The sequence below is a fragment of the Melanerpes formicivorus genome, unplaced genomic scaffold (assembly GCF_026170545.1).
Source record: "Melanerpes formicivorus ecotype bairdi unplaced genomic scaffold, bMelFor1.0.p_v2 SCAF_15, whole genome shotgun sequence".
Taxonomy (NCBI): domain Eukaryota; kingdom Metazoa; phylum Chordata; class Aves; order Piciformes; family Picidae; genus Melanerpes; species Melanerpes formicivorus.
This window is the reverse complement of record NW_027142367.1, coordinates 2,423,280-2,444,156: the sequence shown is the minus strand read 5'-3', so window position 1 is coordinate 2,444,156 and position 20,877 is coordinate 2,423,280. Positions and strand designations below refer to the sequence as shown.

Genomic DNA, 20,877 nt, shown 5'->3' with positions numbered 1-20,877 from the left:
ATGCAGTTGCTGACCTGATATATGTCATTGGGGGTGTAGAGAGGTGATGGACACCATGGAGAATTGTCATTGCTGCAGTTAGAGAGGGATACTGGAGACAAAGGATACAACTATATTGTAGTAAATTTCAGCATGTTTCTCAAACTTTTTATTTCTTCCACCCTTGGTCATGCAACAGCTTCAGCATGGTCACAATCAATTTCATTTGTCTTTTTTTAAACTATTGCTTATTCTGTCTTTTTATGGGAAACTAAAAGCAAAATAAAAGGAGAAATTCAACGTGCTTACCTTTTTATACAGATGTTTCTCAGTTAAACACTCTGGGCTAGTGACTTCTTCCTTGCTGTGTGTTAAAAGAAAATGTGCCTGAAAAGGTATTGGGAATTAGTTTGCATGAGTAGATCTGAAAGTGATAAATGAGTGCTAATGGGAATAAGGTAGTTTTCTTTTTAGATCACAACAGTCATAAAATCCATGTTTAAATATCCTAGGGTTCAGCTGGGGAAGACGGTGCATTACCTTCCAATCCTATTTATCGATCAGCTAAGCAACAGAGTGAAAGATTTGATGGTGAGTAATACAGTGCATTTAATTACATGTTAACAGTTTTAACAGTAACCTTCAGTGTTGTTTTAATTGAGATTTTGTCATAGGTTGTTTACTGTAATGAAAAAAACATAAATTCATAAAAGGACTCTATCACTGACTGTCTAACTTGATGTAGTCAGCTGTGGTAGCTACAGAAGGTGGATCTGGGGTTTGAGACTCCAGTATGGCAGAAGTAGCTACTAAGCACTCCCTTCTGTTCCACCAAAAGGTATTTGGATTCTGTTGCTTCTACCTTTTGAGTGGGCATGAGGACATCACTGTGACACCAACTGTTGTGGGAACAGTCTAATGAGCAATTTGATTCCCAAAGCTGAAGAATCTGTATCAGAATGCCAGAGCGGCTTCTGCTATCTTCTGGGGAAACAAGCATGAAAGACAGCTGATACTAGGACTACTCTGAGATAAGTCAGTAGCTGTTACCTCCTAAAAACTCACTTGTTAAATTTTTCAGTGGTGCTCCCTATCTTGTTAGAGTAGATTGAGCACCTGAAAGCTTGATGTTGCAGTACATGCAATGATTTTGTGTAGTCAGCCAATTCAGGACTTAGAAGCTCAATAACTGAATTACAGAAGGATGAGGTTGGATAACATTTCTGGAGGTTCCTAGTCCAGCACTCCTGCTCAGAGCAAGTTGCTTTATACCTTCTCCAGTTGGGTGTCCAAGGATGGAGATGCCGTAACCTTTCTGGTTAACTTATTCTAGTCTTCAGTTACCACTGTAGCTAAAAGGAGAAAAAAAAGGGAGTGGGGGTTGTACTTGGGCTTTGCCCAACTATTCTCTTGAAGGAAGTCACCCACTTCCTTTCCTACAAGCTACACATGTCAGTCCTTTGCACTTTTTTGTTTCAGTTTCTTTTTTTTTTGGTTATTAAAAATGAAACTCTCTCTTTGACATCCAGGTTATAAATCATTCAACAACAGAACTACCTCTTACAGTGTCCTATGACAAAATCTCTCTTGGAAAACTCCGATTCTGGATCCACATGCAGGATGCTGTGTACTCCCTGCAACAGTTTGGTATGTATTTTTATCTTCAGTGACCATAGGCCAGAAAAATAATGGTTGACCCCTTGACATTTTCCTTCAAAGTGCACAGGCAACACTCCAGCACTCTTTTTTTCTTGTTAGCTGGTGAAAAGGTCTAATGCTACAAATCAGATGTTTTAGCCAAAGGTAAAGGTGAGAATAAAATGTTGACAAAAATACAGAGGTGGATTAACCACTTTTAAAATAAATTTTATTTGGATAGTACAAGAGGCCAAAATAGAAAGAATTCTTGCCTGTCATCCATGGAACAGATTTGGTGTTACATAACCTTTGACATAAGGTCTATACAGCTGATGACTAGACATGCACCTACAGTGAAATACAGATGAGGCACAGCAAGGTCTTTGGACTCAAGCTTAGTGTGAAGGTGGAATCTGGGTTCTGATCATACTGCTTCTGAGACTCCAGAATGGGCTGTCCTCTCACTTTGGATGAGTTACTAGTTTTAAGATAATTTATATAAACTTGAGGCTTAACATGAATGAAACTTAAATTCTGTTTCACTTATATGTAGTGAAGCAAGTGCACACTTTGACTCTGGGGTTCATATGCTCTCTGTTGGTGATGGTGTAGCCACACTTTTACTGATGCACACCTTTGTAAGTCTAATCATCACCCTTAATAATTTGCCCCTTTAGGTTTATCTTTGCTGACTTAGTTTCCTCTGACTAGTATTTGGCTTCCTTAAGCTAGCATAAGGAACTATTTAGTAACTGAACTGTTGCTGATGTATGTGAATGTAGGATTCTTTCTGATCCTCTCTCTTTAAACTCTTCACACACAAACCTGACCTCTTTTCAGGCCAAGAGATTTTAAAAGCTTCTGTGCTATACTGCAATGATTCTTAAATCCTTCCCAGTTTATCTTTGGGTTTTTTAGTAGATACAGATGCAGTATTCTACTAATTCAGGGGTATATGCTACTTCAATACTACTCGGTGGTATTCTTTATTCACCAGAATATAGTCAATAACAGAAAGAGGGCTTGGTTATTCACTCTTACCTGAACTCCTGTTTTATGATGGACAACTTAAGGCACTGATTTCTAAGGGGAGAGAAAAAAATCTTTCCTGGGTGAGCAGTAGTTTCAGAAAGTAGCATTGCTAGAAGATGCAGTACCTTTATACAGTGTAACTTAACTGAGAGCCTAGGCTTCCTTTTTGCAGCCTAAGCTTTCCTCATGTTTTGTTGGAGAAGTGAGAACCAGTAAGGAACAAGATCATGCTAAGTAGAGTTTAGCTGCATTGCCTTAGCTGAGGCTAATGGTTATCAAAGCTACAAATATGTCGGCTTAGAATAACTGTCTTGAAAGGGCACTTGGTATGACACCAAGCTGAGAGCAGATGTTGGTCTGTTGGAGGGCAGAAGGGCTCTGCAGAGGGACCTCGACTGACTGGACAGATGGGCAGAGTCCAACAGATGGCATTTGACAAATCCAAGTGCTGGGTGCTGCACTTTGGCCACAGCAACCCCATGCAGAGCTACAGGCTGGGGTTGGAGTGGCTGGAGAGCTGCCAAACAGAAAGGGACCTGGGGGGACTGATTGACAGCTGGCTGAACATGAGTCAGCAGTGTGCCCAGGTGGCCAAGTAGGCCAATGGCATCCTGGCCTGCATCATGTGGCTAGCAGGAGCAGGGAAGTCATTGTGCCACTGTACTCTGCACTGGTTAGGCCACACCTTGAGTACTCTGTCCAGTTCTGAGCCCCTCAGTTTAAGAAGGACATCGAGACACTTGAACATGTCCAGAGAAGGGCAACAAGGCTGGGGAGAGGCCTTGAGCACAAGCCCTATGAGGAGAGGCTGAGGGAGCTGGGATTGTTTAGCCTGGAGAGGAGGAGGCTCAGGGGAGACTTTATTGCTCTCTACAACTACCTGAAGGGAGGCTGTAGCCAGAAAGGGGTTGGTCTCTTCTCTCAGGCAAGCAGCACCAGAACAAGGGGACACAGTCTCAAGCTGTGCCAGGGGAGGTTTAGACTCGAGGTGAGGAGAAAGTTCTTCACCGAGAGAGTCATTCGTCATTGGAATGTGCTGCCCAGGGAGGTGGTGGAGTCACCATCCCTGGAGGTGTTCAAGAGGGGATTGGATGTGGCACTTGGTGCCGTGGTCTAGTCATGAGGTCTGTGGTGACAGGTTGGACTCGATGATCTTTGAGGTCTCTTCCAACCTTGGTGATACTGTGAAAGTGGTGTCTAACCACTTCCTCAGTTTGTGTGGGACATTTGACCACCATCACAGCCTCCTCAGAATAGAAGAATTCAATTTTTCATGTTCTGTGTCTTAATTGTCATGTGATGAACATGTGTATCAAGACCTGTCATCTTAGGAATACCTCCTCTACTTGTGAAAATAAGCTTACCAAGTTGCTGCTTGTTCTCTGTAAGTATGTAGACAGTGAAACATAAGGTTTAAAATCTTAAAGTGTTGAGTTTGGAAGAACTTAAGGTCACCCAAGCCAGTAGCAAAACTCCAAAATCACTTGAATATGGGTAAGTTCACATTCTTGCTGTGATGTAGTATAGCTGATGAGACAAAATAATTTAGTACTGAACTCACCTGTTTCTTAACATCATTGCCATAATGTAGCATTGTGTGTTTTCTAACAGTAGCTTTCAGTCAACAGAGCTTTCTACTTCAAGAAGAAAGCCTCCTAACAGTGGCTGAAGGAGTTCAGAGGGATGGTGTATCTTCTGGAAAGGACACCTCCTCCAGCTGGAAATGTTACTTATTACAGACAAACTCTCAACTTTTTTGAGTTAATGGTTGTTCTTTAATGTCCACAAGGTAGCAACATTCCTCCTTTAGGAGATTTGATAAGGCCACAGAAAATACATAGTCAGCTTACAGATTGTGCTTTCTGGATGGTGGTTTCCCTTTTTCCATTGATCAAAGAGGAGCTTCTAAATTTACTCTGCAAGGACCATCAAAAGAGTCACTGCCTATTGCATGTTCTGAGGTCTGTACTGTTGCAAAAGTAATCCTGTTTCTTGCTTCTTGTTTCTTGTCCTTTACAGTGAGATCCTCTTCTCGTTTTTGCCCTTTTTAATGTGAAGCTCACTTTTGTGTCCATGCCCTGGTTTGAACTCAGCTGGCAGCTGAGCTCTGACAGTTCTCTCTCAGCTTCCCAGATCAAAGTTCAGAGGTCAATGTTGAATAATTGTTTTTCTTCCCACTCAGGGCAGAACCACTTCCTGTGTTTTGCCATTTGTCTCTTGAGTGTTTAGTTTAGGGTGTAGGTACATGGCATGGTGAAGGCACATCAGGCTGCAAGCCAAATACTTCACCAAAATATAAGTAGACTTGGGTTTTACCAGTACAGTTACCGTCATGTTTTGAGTTTATGATTGTTTAACAGAAAACATGTGGGTGTGATGGAAGATTCCTTTCCTTCTGGGCCCCTCAGTTTAGGAAAGATGTTGAGTTGCTGGAACATGTCCAGACAGGGGCAGCAAAGCTGGGGAGGTGTTTGGAGCACAGCCCTGTGAGGAGAGGCTGAGGGAGCTGTGGTTGCTTAGCCTGGAGAAGAAGAGACTCAGGGGAGACCTTATTGCTCTCTACAACTACCTGAAGGGAGGTTATAGCCAGGTGGGGGTTGGTCTCTTCTCCCAGGCAACCTGTGGCAGAACAAGAAGACACAGTCTCAAGCTGTACCATGGGAGGTTTAGGCTGGATGTTAGGAAGAAGTTCTTCACAGAAAGAGTGATTGGCCATTGGAATGGGCTGCCTGGAGAGGTGGCAGAGTCACCATGACTGGAGGTGTTTAGGAAGAGACTGGATGGGGTGCTTGGTGCCATGGTTTAGTTGATTAGATGGTGTTGGATGATAGGTTGGACGCGATGATCTTGAAGGTCTTTTCCAACCTGGTTTATCCTATCCTATCCTATCCTATCCTATCCTATCCTATCCTATCCTATCCTATCCTATCCTATCCTATCCTATCCTATCCTATCCGACTCTAGCATAAGAACAATTAACTTTCTTGTGGTACTTGAATAATTCTTTGTTCTTTTTTGTAGGGTTTTCAGAAAAGGATGCAGATGAAGTAAAAGGAATTTTTGTTGATACCAACCTGTACTTTCTGGCATTGACATTCTTTGTAGCAGCATTCCATGTAAGTTGAGCCACTTTGCTTGTTAGGAATTACAGCATATGAAGTTAAAAGGGGAGAAGGAAATGACTTTCATTATTTTATTAAGAACTGTTTGTGGAAATAGCAATTTCAGCAGAGCAATGGAAGTGTTTTCTGGTACAAGTCAGATATATTTCCAATAGAGAGTTAATATGAAAAATGGAAAATTGAGATACCTAGACAGAAAATAACAGTCTTGACTGAAATATTTGGCCCCATTATCACATGTTTTTTTTTTTGTAGTTGAACCAAAGCCCCTAGAATTAATATGTCTGTCAACATTGGTTCAGAGTTTGTTGTCAGAGGGTTTACTGCAGTGGCATAGTTGGGCAACCAGTCATGGGATTTGAGTCTCTGACTTCCAGTACTTGGAGAAATTTAAATTGCTTCAAAATTTGTTACTGTGAAGTGAAGAGCTTAGAGTTCTAGCCATGCTTATCTGTTGTTTTGAGTCTTTCTTAACAGTGTGTGGCTATTGGTTTCAATATAAATCTTATATCTTATAAATCTTACACATTTCAACTAACAGGTGTTTTAGACTTGCTCTACTGTGAAACATTTTTGTCAGCTACAATTACACTCAATACTAATTCCCATATTCTGGAAGAGAGAAGAACTTGCTAGGCATGATCTGTTTCTTTATACTTACATTGCCTACCATTAATTTGGTTGGAATGCAACTGAGACTTCTCAGCCACATTCATTGATCTTTCCCATTCTGTTCATCAAGTTGTAAGGCACCTGTATCTTAGGATTAGTTCTTCCCATACCTTTGTTCTTGCATTCATCATTTGCCCAAAGGAGAAAACAAAAACCAACAAAACCACCACCAACAACAAAACACCAAACAGAGCTTCATTAAAATTCTCTGACTCAGAATTTCTTGCATCTGTGGTGCTAAAGCAGTTAATGCTTAAAGGAAATACTGAAAAATACACTGAATGAAAGAACTAAAATTAAAAACCACCCTAGAACTCACTACAAGTAAATGTAATGCTAAAATGTCCTTGAAGTTTCAGTCAGCTTCTTAGTGATGAAATTTGCTATATTGGATGTTTTTAGATACCTTGGGTACTATCCAAGCCTAGATTGACTATCATTGGATATTTGGATAGTACCAAAGCACTTTGAAGGTAATGTAGTGTGACTTGCCCTGCTCTGTCACAGAGGTGAGCAGTTCCTCAGGGTCCTTATTCTTTATCTTCTTCCATATATTGCCCTGGACAATGGTGTCCTTTACAGGACACTGTGTTCTGTAGCATTCTGTTAGTAGTAGTGTTTGGAATTAATTCTGTCATTTTGCACTGCTTGGTAGAGTTTGGGCTTCTGAAACAGTTTTTTAGCTTTTTTTTTTTTCTAATTATATTTCTGAAGCTTCTAAGTCATGTTGTTCTTGAATTCTCTCTTAAATGCATTTTTAACAGTTGAGCTGCTAGTCTTCAATTAACGCATTATTCAAGCCATTGAGCATGTTCATTGCCGTTTGCAGCTTCTCTTTGATTTTCTTGCATTCAAAAATGACATCAGTTTTTGGAAGAAAAAGAGGAGCATGGCTGGGATGTCCACAAAAGCAGGTATGGGCCAGAAAGTGAAGTTTTGTGCATGTGCTGTGGAACACATCCTGTGTGTTTTCAGTCTTACTGTAAGTTGACTCATTAGAGTGTTCACCAAGATGGCAAAAAGAGAAGAAAGCTGGCAGGCTGGCTCTAACTTCATTAGCATCATGCTCAAGTCTCACTTGCTTTTAAAACACTTCTGTCACTTTGAAGCTTGACTGTTGTGTGAGTTAGTTTAATATTAAGTCAGTACCATATTTCTGTTGCTGAAAGAACAGCAAAACACTTTGAGAAAAAAATCAGAAATAGAAAAAAATCCTATGAGCAGGGAGAGTGTGCTCCTTGGGGTAATGTTGTCCTGCAAGTCCCATATGTTCCTTGTAGATAACTGCAGGTTTCAAAATATTTGAGGGGGTGAACACTGTGGTGTAATGCTGTTGTTTGATTTGGGCTTTCATGTAAACAGGAGCAGCAGAGGCTCCTGGGGCAGGGGGAATAGAATAGAATAGAATAGAATAGAATAGAATAGAATAGAATAGAATAGAATAGAATAGAATAGAATAGAATAGAATAGAATAGAATAGAATAGAATAGAATAGAATAGAATAGAATAGAATAGAATAGAATAGAATAGAATAGACCAGGTTGGAAGAGACCTTCAAGATCTTCGTGTCCAACCTGTCATCCAACACCACCTAATCAACTAAACCATGCAACCAAGCACCCTGTCAAGTCTCCTCCTGAACACCTCCAGTGATTGTGACTCCATCACCTCCTCGAGTTTACCATTCCAATGGGCAATCACTCTCTCTGTGTAGAACTTCCTTCTAACCTCCATAGGGGAAGAGCATCAAGAATTGACTTGAATATAGGATAGATGAGAGAAACATAATGGTCTAACATCTTCTCAAGCCTTCCTAGAGACAGATGAAGGTAGTACCCAGCCCTGGGCACTTGAGGTTTAACACACTACTCCCCAGCCTCCTTTATTGTGCTGACATTACTGCTTGTTTTTCTAATAGATTTTTTTCCATTCTGACTATAAACCAAACCAATAAACCTGAAATCACTTGACCTCTGAGACTGTCCCTAATCCTGTCATGTTTGTGGCTTGAGTAAAGCATGTGGAGAATATCAATACCAGGAAACAAAATAGAAATGTTAAATTACAATGAACAGCAACACATTTTTCTCATAGGGGGAATCTGTTTACTGTCTTTATCAGGCTGGTTTTGTAAGGCACACAAGCTGTTGGCATAGGTACATCCAAAAAGTTGGTACAAATTCAAAATGGTCCACAGAATTTCAGAATTAAGTGTTAATTGCTAGTTTAAAAAGTGAGTAAAGCCAAATAGAAAAGAGTGAGTGGCAAAGTGGTTTTTTACCTTTCTACCAAATTGTCAGTCTTCATTCTCCAACGATTAATGGCTCCATCCTCTCTTTAGCAAGTTTTAGTCACCTTCATGCCTCCTTGCCCCGAGGGAGAAGTGGGACAGGCAATTGCTCTGCAAGTGTAATTGTTGATGTCTGAGTGTTTTGGCTCTTCTCTCTTTCAGTCCCCTAGGGGAGGGATATTCAAATCTAAGCATTAATTGGAAGACTTAACAGTGTCCAAAGTTCTGCAAAATCTGAAAAATAACCCTAATATATATACACAGAATTACAGTCATTAAATTAGCTGCATGAGTTTCAAAGACTGGTATGAACATAGTTCTTGACTTTGTGAAGAAGTTTTACTGTGAGGGTGGTAGAAGAGTCTGGAGAAGAGAAGGCTCCAGGAAGACCTTACTGTGGCCTTCCAGTATTTGAAGGGGGCTACAGGAAAGCTGGGGAGGGACTTTTCTAGGGTGTCAGGTAAGACTAGGGGGAATGGAACAAAACTAGAAATGGGTAGATTCAGATTGGATGTTAGGAAGAAGTTCTTCACCATAAGGGTGGTGAGACACTGGCACAGGTTGCCCAGGCAGGTGGTGGAAGTCTCAACCCTGGAGGTTTTTAAGGCCAGGCTGGATGTGGCTGTGAGCAACCTGATCTAGTGTGAGGTGTCCCTGCCCATTGCAGGGGGGTTGGAGCTAGGTGATTCTTGAGGTCCCTTCCAACCCTAACAATTCTATGATTCTAACACTGGAGCAGGTTGCCCAGGGAGGTGATGGAGGCCCCATCCCTGGAGACGTTTGAGGTCAGGCTTGATGGGGCTTTGAGTAACCTGATCAAGCCGTGGATGTCCCTGCTCCCCGGAGAGGGCTTGGACTAGATGACCTCTAGAGGTCACTTCCAACCATTCTGTGATTCATTATGGTATTGATACGTTTCTGAATAGCTGCAGTAAAACCATCTTCCTTAAATACTCAGATTTCCTCTCAACTTTTGTGATAAGATTTTCATGAAACATTTGTTCCTTATTCTCCTGGAGTTACTAGCTTTTTCAACTAGCCTTTTCAAGGGCTGCTTGTTACATCAAGGTGGATGTGGGAGGAGGTCATGCTTTTAAATTGAGACGGAGTTGCAGAAAATAGGCCAGCAGTCTTCTCTCATCACAGCTCTTCAATGAAATATTAATAAGACTTTAATTTTCCTTTTTTCTCTCTAGTGCTTTGGCGGTGCTTTAGTACTGTGGTAATCTTTCTTTTCCTTTTGGATGAACAAACAAGTTTATTGGTACTGATCCCAGCAGGCATTGGTGCAGTGATTGAGGTGAGTTTTTTAAAGCTCTAGAACCAGAGACCAGCATTTGCAGCAGCATCCACAATTTATTGTAGAAAAAGAGTGCAAAACCAGTTACCAGCAAAATGCTGCTGTGGTATACTGTCTGAGCAGCATTGTTAACTGGCTTTCAGTGGTAGGTGAGATTGTGTCCCTTTCACAGTACCACACTATCACCAAGGTTGGAAGAGACCTCAAAGATCAAGTCCAACCTATAGCCACAGACCTCATGACTAGACCATGGCACCAAGTGCCACGTCCAATCCCCTCTTGAGCCCCTCCAGGTATGGGGACTCCACCACCTCCCTGGGCAGCACATTCCAATGGCAAATGACTCTCTCAGCAAAGAACTTTCTCCTCACCTCGAGCCTAAACCTCCCCTGGTGCAGCTTGAGACTGTGTCCTCTATCAATCAAATAAGACCAGCATTTGTAGCATCATCCACGGTTTATTGGAGAAAAAGAATGCAAAACCAGTTACCAGAAAAATGCTGCTGTGGTATACTGTCTGAGCAGCATTGTTAACTGGCTTTCAGTGGTAGGTGAGATTGTGTCCCTTTATCAAATAACTAAGCTGTAAGTAGTAGTTTTTTGTGGGATGGGCCAACCGGTATTGTGCAAACCAAACATTTCTGTGCCCAGGTTGCTTCCTATCTGATAGGCATCACCCCTGACCAGGCATGTACAACCGTGTCAGCAAGCCTTCACAGAAACATTTGTCAATTACTAGGCTGTGTGCTGTCAAGCAGTGCCCTAGGTGGGAGGAGGCTGCTGGCTGCCTTCATTTTTCCAGAAGACTCTGTCTGTTCAGTGGGTTGCAAGTACTCCTTAGAAGCCTGCTTCATGTGTAGTAAAGCACAAAGTAGGCAGTAATGGAAAGAGGAGGTCTCTCTACTCTGCATTACTTGCAGGTCTGTTTATTTCTCAGTGTTTAAAAAAGTTCAGGACTCTAGCTTGGGATTTTTGACTACACATCTGTTACAGTTGCAGATAATCTGTCACTGTGGGGTACAGGGCAGCACCCACAGTGATGAAGGTAGAATTCAAGCCAAGGGCGTAGGGAGTGCCCAGGTCAGGAGCTCCTGCCCATGGCAGCAAGCCCATGAGACTAAAGACTGCCTTCATGCAGCTTGCATTCTAGCTTTCCTTTTGGTGTGGCTGCAGGGGATTGGTTAACAACCTCTTTTTCTTACTGGCTGGCAATACTTATTAAGGTAGCACAGGTGACTCTTATCTCATCTACAGGAGTTGCTTGTTAAGCCACTGCAGGTGATTCCCATTTCATCTTTCCTTGCAGTTTCTCATCTTCAATCAGCCAGTCCAGGGCACACAATCCCCCACAATAATCTCCATGGAGACAATCAGTTACTGATGAAATTGTTGAATGCCCAGTCACAGAGTGATTTCAGCTTCTTGTAATAAACAGCCTAGGCTCTTGTGAAAGCTGTAAACAGCAGTCTCCTAAGCAGTACCATTTCATTGACCAACATTCTTCAGTAAGTCAGGATTTGGTTAGTCTGCTGTATTTGTCTGTGCTTAGTCTCTTCTATTAGATTTTTCAGTGGGTTTGTTCCTATAGATGGCAACTTATTCTTACCAAATTTCTGGGTCAAGTATTAATCCCTAGAAGTCTGCTGCTTCTCTTGTAGATTATCTTTTTCCTTTTTTTTTTTCTTCTGATCCTTGAAATCTAAATAACTAAATTTAAAAACCAGAAGGCCTACAGAAATTCATAGGTGTCAAATTGTTCAAAAATTAATCAGATCAGGTAAAGTGATGCTTTTGTTCACAGTGGGGAAAAAGAAATAGCCCTAGTCTCTAAATCACTTCTTTCTTTCTCCTTTTTTGGAAAAGCTTTAGTGGAAGCCAGATCAGGCCTGTATGCCGGTAGGGATGTGTATGGTGAATCATTCACCTATGCTACAGGGATTAAGTTCAATTAAAACTGTTAAGATTCTGCATTTCTAATTTATAATGAAGGTGAATTTCTGGGTTGCTGCTACCTAAGGTCAGACAGGTTCACATCTCATTTCATGGTTGTGCCTGTCCAGGGTTCTTGGAGCTGCCTAAAGCTCTGTTAAATGTATCTCTTCCAGATGTCTAGACTGTTGGGCTCTTAAGTCTTTGTTATGCACCTTCTTTTCCAGTATGTTGCTTTTGAATTACAGGGCGGGGAAACTGGGCTGAAAGGGTTATATAAGAACTTTTCTGGCAGCTCTGTTGAAGTAACACATTTCTTCTCTCAAGTGATAGTGAGATAACAAGGTGAGAATGAACATATATGGACCATGCATCTCAAAGGAGTTTGCTGGGAAGAGCTTCTTCCAGCTTGTTCTTAACACTTGTTCCTCATGCAGTACGAACAGTGACATTGCTTCTGCAATTCTCTTGCACTGAAGATGACATTAAAGAGGAAAACATTGGTGTATCTGAAGTTAAACAGACAAACCTTGTCTACCAAAAGCTTCATGGTGCATAGCTCTCCTGGGCAGCTTACTGCATTGCATAACTTGCTGAATCTCTGTAGCAGATAAGTACATGAGTAATCTTTGGTTACATTAGGGTCGAGCTTTTACAGTATGTAATTGAACATACATAATTGAGCAGGCTGGTGAGAGGTCTGGAGCACAAGCCCTATGAGGAGAGGCTGAGGGAGCTGGGGTTGTTTAGCCTGGAGAAGAGGAGGCTCAGGGAGACCTTATGGCTCTCCACAGCTCCCTGAAATGAGGTTGTAGCCAAGTAGGGGTTGGTCTCTTCTCCCAGGCAACCAGCACCAGAACAGGAGGACACAGTCTGAAGCTGCACCAGGGAAGGTTTAGGCTTGAGGTGAGGAGAAAGTTCTTCACAGAAAGAGTGATTGGCCATTGGAATGTGCTGCCCAGGGAGGTGATGGAGTCACCCTCCCTGGAGGTGTTCAAAGAAGGATTGGATGTGGCACTTGGAGACAGGGTTTAGTTGTCATGAGGTGTTAGGTGTTAGGTAATAGGTTGGGTTTGATGATCTCTGTGGTCTTTTCCAACCTGGTTGATTCTGTGATCCTATGATTCTATGAATGGAGTGGTTTCACTGACTTCTGCTTGTAGCCCAAATGTAATGATTATGTAGGTACCCATTTAATCACACGTAGGAGTTCTCAATCATCTTCATCTTGCAGAACCCAGCTGATCTCAAAGCCACATAAAAACTTGCTTGTCAGGTGGCTACTGGAGAATTCTCTAAATGCTTGACACATGGTGCATGCTAACTCCACTTAAGTGCTGCAGTCAAGATATCTTTTCTTCCCCACTTAAAATGCGTGATCTGATTGGAGACTTTGTAGTGCAGGCTCCCAACATTGTACTTGTCTGGCGATGTGATCTTTTGTCATGTATAGATGCAGGCAGTGTGCTGCGGTCAGGCTGTTGCTTGTTGATGCAATGAGTGCTTAAAATATATATTCTGTAATCTTGATTTTGATTGTCAAGAGTCCTGCGTACAACATTCCTTTGGCTAATCTTTTATGTGCACATTGTTTGGTTTTTTTGCTATCACAGCTCTGGAAAGTGAAGAAAGCTTTGAAAATGAAAATCAAGTGGCAAGGCTTGAGACCCAAAATTCAGGTATAGTAGACTTTGGCCTATTAATAATGACACTATTGAGGTGTCCCATCTGATTTTTTGGAAGCCTTTTTCCTTTTGTCTGTCAAAGTTTCCCATGTGCACCTTCCCTTTGTGCATGGCTTAATCCAAAAGCTACACAAGCATTTTCAAAACAATTCCTTTGCCTTCTGTAGAAGCTGCTATTTTAGTGAGGGTGGTGAGGTACTGGAACAGGTTGCCCAGGGAAGTTATGGATGCCTCCTCCCTGGGAGTGTTCAAGGCCAGGTTGAATGGGTCCTTGAGCAACATGGTCTAGTGGAAGATGTCCCTGCCTATGGCAGGGGGATTGGAACCAGGTGATCTTTAAGGTCTCTTCCAACCCAAACCATTCTGTGATCCTGTGATTTGTATGTATTTATGGTGTGAGAAACTAAAGATTTAGAAGGATTGACAGAGGAGTTTTGAACAGGTGGGACTGTACTCCTGCCACTGTGTTGGAAAGGCACACTTAGCTGATGTCAGGATCTGAAGCAAGAAACTGATCTTTTTTTCATGAAGCTTTAGGGACAGAATAAATCCTGTGGGGGGAAAATGAGTCTTGAGACTGCAGGACATGCAGTGGTGGCAGGGACTCAATTTAAGTATTTTAAAATCGTTTTTAATCCTAAATTTAATCTTTTTAAATTACAGTCTGCAGTGAACATTTCTCTTGTTGGTAGGAGGAGCAGTTGTCTAATTTTCAGTTTTAATTCACAGGAAGTACTGGGGGGTTGTGCTGCTTTGAAGTCCATGCATCTCAAGGGGTTGATAGCTCTGGGTGTTCCTTTGTCAGTATTCAAGGAGCTGTGTTTAGCAGTCTATTTCTGGAGATGTGGAGATAACCTATAACTTACCTCTCCATGCTTGAATATGGTTATGGTTTGAACAACGCTGTCGTAAATCTCCCAGATTCTTAGCCATTTGGCTTTGCTTTTGCTTCATGAACTCTGCTGTCTGAAGCGCTTTCCTAAGCAAAGAAGTCATGACAGTATCACCAAGGTTGGAAGAGACCTCAAAGATCATCAAGTCCAACCTGTAACCACAGACCTCATGACTAAACCATGGCACCAAGTGCCACATCCAGTCCCCTCTGGAACACCTCCAGGGATGGTGACTCCACCACCTCCCTGGGCAGCACATTCCAACAGCTAACAACTCTCTCTGTGAAGAACTTCCTCCTCACCTCCAGCCTAAACTTCCCCTGGCACAGGTTGAGACTGTGTCCTCTTGTTCTGGTGCTGGTTGCTAGAGAGAAGAGACCAACTCCCTCCTGGCTGCAACCACCCTTCAGGCAGTTGTAGAGAGCAATGAGGTCTCCCCTGAGCCTCCTCTTCTCCAGGCTAAACAATCCCAGCTCCCTCAGCCTCTCCTCATAGGGCTTGTGCTCACGGCCTCTCCCCAGCCTTGTTGCCCTTCGCTGGACACATTCAAGTGTCTCAATGTCCTTCTTAAACTGAGGGGCCCAGAACTGGACACAGTACTCAAGGTGTGGCCTATCCAATGCAGAGTACAGGGGCACAATGACTTCCCTGCTCCTGCTGGCCACACTAGTCTTGATACAGGCCAGGATGCCATTGGCCTTCTTGGCCACCTGGGCACACTGCTGGCTCATGTTTTGGCAGCTGTCAATCAGTACCCCCACATCCCTTTCTGTCTGGCCGCTTCCTAGCCACTCCAACCCCAGCCTGTATCTCTGCATGGGGTTGCCGTGGCCAAAGTGCAGCACCCGGCACTTGGACTTGTTGAAATCATGAATGTTTGGTGGTTAAAAAAAAGGGAGAAAAATGTGTGCCTACCCTGTATTGAGCAGACTGCAAAGAACATTTCTGTGACTCTTGTTTAGAAGCTTACAAACACTTCAGACCACTGCCTGACTTAATGTCTAAGCAGTTCAGTTTGCAGTTTAAATCTCTCTTTACAGAATCAAACAGCAAGTGCTTCTCCTTATAGTTCTGACATGATTATACTCTTTATATATATTGCAGTACGGTATATACAATGACTCTGAAAAGAAAACCGAGGAGTATGATGCCCAGGTAAGAGGGTATCCTGTGACTTCTGACCTATAAAGTCTATGTATGTAGCCTGCTGACTGGCTTGATTTGGTTTTTTTTATTGCTGTAAGTGTGCTCTCTGTAGTCTCACAGTTGAGTGGATTATCATGATGTGGCTTACCAGAGAGCAAAGGTTCATTCTGATGATTTCTGAAAAGGAACAGTGAAAGAGTTTTGTTAGCTGCAAGCAGTTGAAACATTTCTCTGAGAAGCAAAATTGCAGATGACTTACCTGAAGAGAAATGTCTAAAAGGGTTGCCATTCATAAGTTTGAAAATTGATATTTGTACTTGTTATTTACCCTGGAGGAACATTCATATGCTTCCTGACATCTGAAAGGAGTTGAGACGGCAAAACAGGTATCAAGTAGAGAGCTACTCTTACACTGTGATCTTTGTGCTGTCTCTTGGTACCTATTCTCTGATGTACTTCATTCCCTGAGCTGGACATTGGAATTTTCACCCTGTTCTTTAGAATTAAAAACATTACTGGAAATAATAGAAGACAATGGGGAATAGGAGAATATTTGCAGGGAAAAAATCATGATGCCATGAGAACTTTGCTGAATATAAAATGTGAACTAACCAACCCTTCTCCTTGTCTATTAGGCTATGAAATATTTGTCATATTTGCTCTACCCACTGTGTATTGGAGGTGCAGGTTACTCCTTGTTGAATGTCAAATACAAAAGGTACTGTAAATCTATAACAATCTTAGACAGAATGAGACATCCCCCTGGGTTTTTTTTCTGTGTTAATTTATTGGAGATGATGGGTTATGAATGTTTTAGTTTGATTCATAAGCCAGGAACCAGCAAATTTCCTGTTCTGTAGGATCTGAAGCTGAAGAGTAGCTGGTGTTTTAACATCCTGTAAACTACAGGCTGGTTTATTTCACGAGTAACCTGGCTTGCATATATGAGTAAGCTGGCAGTCAGAAGATGAGGAAGAAAGCTGTCATTGATGTGCAGAGACCAGATAAGGTGACAGGAGAGATAAGAGGAATTCAGTGGCTGAATCTGTCCAGTTATTGAGAGAGAAGCAAAAACTGTCCCAAAATTATTTGCTCTGACCATGAGGTTCCTCTGTTCCTCAACATGATAGCTAGGATGACAAGCAAGCAAAAGCACTTTTCATAGTTTCATAGTTTCATAGTTTCATTCAGGGTTGGAAGGGACCACAAGGATCATCTAGTTCCAACCCCCCTGCCATGGGCAGGGACACCCCACACTAGATCAGGCTGGACAGAGCCTCATCCAGCCTGCTCTTAAACACCCCCAGGGACGGGGCCTCGACCACCTCCCTGGACAACCCATTCCAGGGTTTCACCACTCTCATGGTGAAGAACCTCCTCCTCACATCCAGCCTGAATCTCCCCACCTCCAGCTTCATTCCATTCCCCCTAGTCCTATCACTACCTGATATCCTGAGAAGTCCCTCCCCAGCCTTCCTGTAGGCCCCCTTCAGATACTGGAAGGCCACAATTAGGTCTCCTCAGAGCCTTCTCTTCTCCAGACTGAACAGCCCCAACTCCTTCAGTCTGTCCTCACAGGAGAGGTGCTCCAGCCCTCTGATCATCCTCGTGGCCCTTCTCTGGACACGTTCCAGCACCTCCACATCCCTCTTGTAATAGGGGCTCCAGAACTGGACACAGTACTCCAGGTGGGGTCTCACCAGGGCTGAGTAGAGGGGGAGGATCACCTCCCTCGACCTGCTAGCCACACTTCTCCTGATGCAGCCCAGGATCTGATTGGCTTTGCGGGCTGCAAGTGCACACTGAGAGCTCATGTTGAGCTTTTTGTCCACCAGCACCCCCAAGTCTCTCTCCTCAGGGCTACCCTCCAGCCAGTCACTGCCCAGCCTGGATTTGTGCCTGGGATTGCCTCGACCCAGATGCAGGACCCTGCACTTGCTCTTATTGAACTTCATGAGGTTGGCCTGTGCCCACCTCTCCAGCCTGTCAAGGTCCCTCTGGATGGCCTCCCTTCCCTCCAGCGTGTCTGCTGCACCACACAGCTTGGTGTCATCAGCAAACTTGCTGAGGGTGCACTCAATGCCACTGTCCATGTCCCCCACAAAGATGTTGAATAAGACAGGTCCCAGGACTGATCCCTGAGGGACTCCACTTGTCACTGGCCTCCACTGGGACATGGAGCCATTGACAGCCACTCTTCGGGTGCGGCCATCAAGCCAGTTCCTTATCCATCTAGTGGTCCACCAATCAAACCCATGTGTCACCAGTTTGGAGACCAGGATGTGGTGTGGGACAGTGTCGAAGGCTTTGCTCAGGTCCAGGTAAACGACATCAGTTGCTCGCCCCTCATCTATTAATTTTGTCACCTGCTCATAGAAGGCCACCAGGTTGGTCAGGCAGGATTTGCCCTTGGCAAAGCCATGCTGACTGTTCCCAATCACCTCTTCACTATTCTTTTGAGCGAGTAGTGACTCCAGGAGGATCTGTTCCATGATCTTTCCAGGCACAGAGGTGAGACTGACTGGCCTGGAGTTCCCTGGTTCCTCCTTCTTGCCCTTTTTGAAGATGGGCACAATGTTTCCCCTTTTCCAGTCTGTGGGGACTTCACCAGACTGCCAGGACTTTTGAAATAAAATAGAGAGGGGTTTAGCAACCTCATCTGCCAGTTCTCTCAGCACCCGTGGGTGTAACCCGTCGGGTCCCATGGACTTGAACACTTTCAGGTTCTTCAGATGATCACGAACCTGATCTGCACTTACAATGGGCAGTTCTTCCTCCCTGTCCCTGGCTTTGACTTCCATAACATCAGGAGTGTGGCTAGAGGCCCTTGCAGTGAAGACTGAGGTAAAGAAGTTATTAAGTACCTCAGCCTTTTCCTCATCACATGTGACCATGTCACCATTTTCCTTTCTGAGGGGGCCCACACCTTCCCTAGTCTTCTTCTTCCCATTAATATACCTGTAAAAGTTCTTAGTATTCCCTTTAATCTCCCTGGATAGATTCAACTCAAACTCTGCTTTGGCTTTCCTAACCAGGACTCTTGCTGCTCGGGCAGCTTCCTTGTATTCCCCCTGTTCTACCTGTCCTTCCCTCCACTTCCTGTAGAGTTTCCTTTTAAGTAATAGTGTGTCCAGTAGCTCCTTGCCCATCCAGGCAGGCCTCCTAGCATTCTTACCTGCTTTTCTCTTTGTTGGTACACAGAGCTCCTGGACACAGAGGAGGTGGTCCTTGAATACTGACCAGCTGTCCTGGGTCCCTCTTCCCTCCAGGGCTTTGTCCCACGACACTTTGGTTAGCAGATCTCTGAAGCGATCAAAATCTGCACGCCTAAAGTCTAGGGTCGTGAGCTTGGAATACTTCCTCCTGATTGCCCTGAGGATATTAAGAAAGGGCTGTCTGTATTCCTTTAGAGCCATGAACTTAGAAGGAATGTGTTGATACTTCAGCAAGAACTGAAGACTCAGTATATAAAAGCGTGAAACTCTAGTCCCCTTTCATTCAAAATAATATCACAGTATCACCAAGGTTGGAAGAGACCTCAAAGATCATCAAGTCCAACCCAAGACCTCATGACTAGACCATGGCACCGAGTGCTACATCCAATCCCTTCTTGAACACCTCCAGGGACGGTGACTCCACCACCTCCCTGGGCAGCCCATTCCAATGGCCAACAACTCTCTCCGTGAAGAACTTTCTCCTCACCTCCAGCCTAAACTTCCCCTGGCACAGCTTCAGACTCTGTCCTCTTGTTCTGGTGCTAGTTGCCTGGGAGAAGAGACCAACCCCCTCCTGGCTACAGCCACCCTTCAGGTAGTTGTAGAGAGCAATGAGGTCTCCCCTGAGCCTCCTCTTCTCCAGGTTAAACAACCCCAGCTCCCTCAGCCTCTCCTTGTAGGGCAGTACAGCCAGTTGATTTTGTGTTGGACAGGTACAAGCTCTGAGAGTGCTGTAGAAAAAGTCTGCAAACACAAGCATGGTGATGGGCCTGTATACATGTTAAAAAAAAATGAAAAATTGTGTGTTAAGGTCCAGAAGAGATTGGAGGGGAGAGCAAGCAGTAGCTTAAGGTAACATCAGAAAGCCTACTGCTGCTGCTTACAGGAGCCACAGCAGTTGTACTAGAAACTGGGGCAATTTCTGGACTACTAGAAACATTGGGTTTTTTTCAGAAGGTCTTGGTAAGGAGCTAACAAATAGGCAGTATTGAAAAATTATGGTTTTCTCACAAAATTACTGAATTCATTCAGTACTGCAAAATAGTACATACTAGGTGTTCCACAGGCTGTGGCTTAAGAAAGACAAAACTATTCACATTACAGAGCCTTTTGTCGTTGTTAAATCTGTCTGTAAGGAAATGTGACAGAATATGGAGTCTTACAAGTGGATTATCCTTCAATCTTGCAGGAAGTTTCAGTGCATTTTTTAGATGCTGGTGGATTAGTCAAGTGCTGCTACAGCTGTAATGGTGCAGCTAGCATGTCACTAGAAGAGCAGTGCAAGATTATTTTTTAATGATGCAACCTGAGCATCACAGTCATTAGCCATCCTTACTATTCTTTGGTCCCTGGCTTATGAATCAAACTAGACCAACTGATTTTCATCATCTCCAATAAATTAACACAGGGGGAAAAAAAGGGGGATGTCTGAAGCCATGGTTTAGTTGTCATGAATTGTTAGTATTTGGTAATAAGTTGGACTTGATGATCTTTGAGGTCTTTTCCAACCTGGTTGATTCTATGGTTCTATTGCAAGCAGAAGTACAGAATTTGACCACTCTGTAACATCACTCTTACTTTGCTAAGATTGTACTGCATTGAACATCTGGCAACAGTTGTTAGATGTAAAGAGGGAAAAAATGCAGATTCCTTGTATTCATTTTTTTCTTAAATGCCTGCTATAGTGGTTTGCACTCAGTGGTATTTGTGGTTTGAAATTTGGTAAGTCCTAACAGTGCCATGTTAACTGTCTCTAGAATACTGTGTTGTCTTTGCAAGCTTTAGTTCAGTCAGGGTTCAGTGTGCCATATTACCTGATGTCAGCCAGGGTGCAGAAGTACAATAAAAGTATAAAAACAGTTGATAATCATAGAATCATAGAATCAATAAGGTTGGAAAAGACCTCAAAGATCAAGTCCAACCTGTCACCCAACACCCCATGACTACTAAACTATGGCACCAAGTGCCACGTCCAAT

At 43.2% G+C, this 20,877-nt stretch overlaps 1 protein-coding gene across 1 annotated transcript in view; it reads left to right on the top strand.

Annotated features, from left to right (window-relative positions):
* The window catches only part of CLPTM1L (CLPTM1 like), a 38,519-nt gene that overhangs the window by 8,615 nt on the left and 9,027 nt on the right, over positions 1-20,877 (top strand). Inside the window, exons 5-12 of the mRNA XM_068147459.1 lie at positions 492-570; positions 1,509-1,626; positions 5,671-5,765; positions 7,273-7,357; positions 9,930-10,033; positions 13,575-13,640; positions 15,644-15,694; positions 16,321-16,403. Of these exons, the coding sequence (XP_068003560.1) occupies positions 492-570; positions 1,509-1,626; positions 5,671-5,765; positions 7,273-7,357; positions 9,930-10,033; positions 13,575-13,640; positions 15,644-15,694; positions 16,321-16,403 (681 nt within the window). The remainder of the gene's footprint in view (positions 1-491; positions 571-1,508; positions 1,627-5,670; positions 5,766-7,272; positions 7,358-9,929; positions 10,034-13,574; positions 13,641-15,643; positions 15,695-16,320; positions 16,404-20,877) is intronic.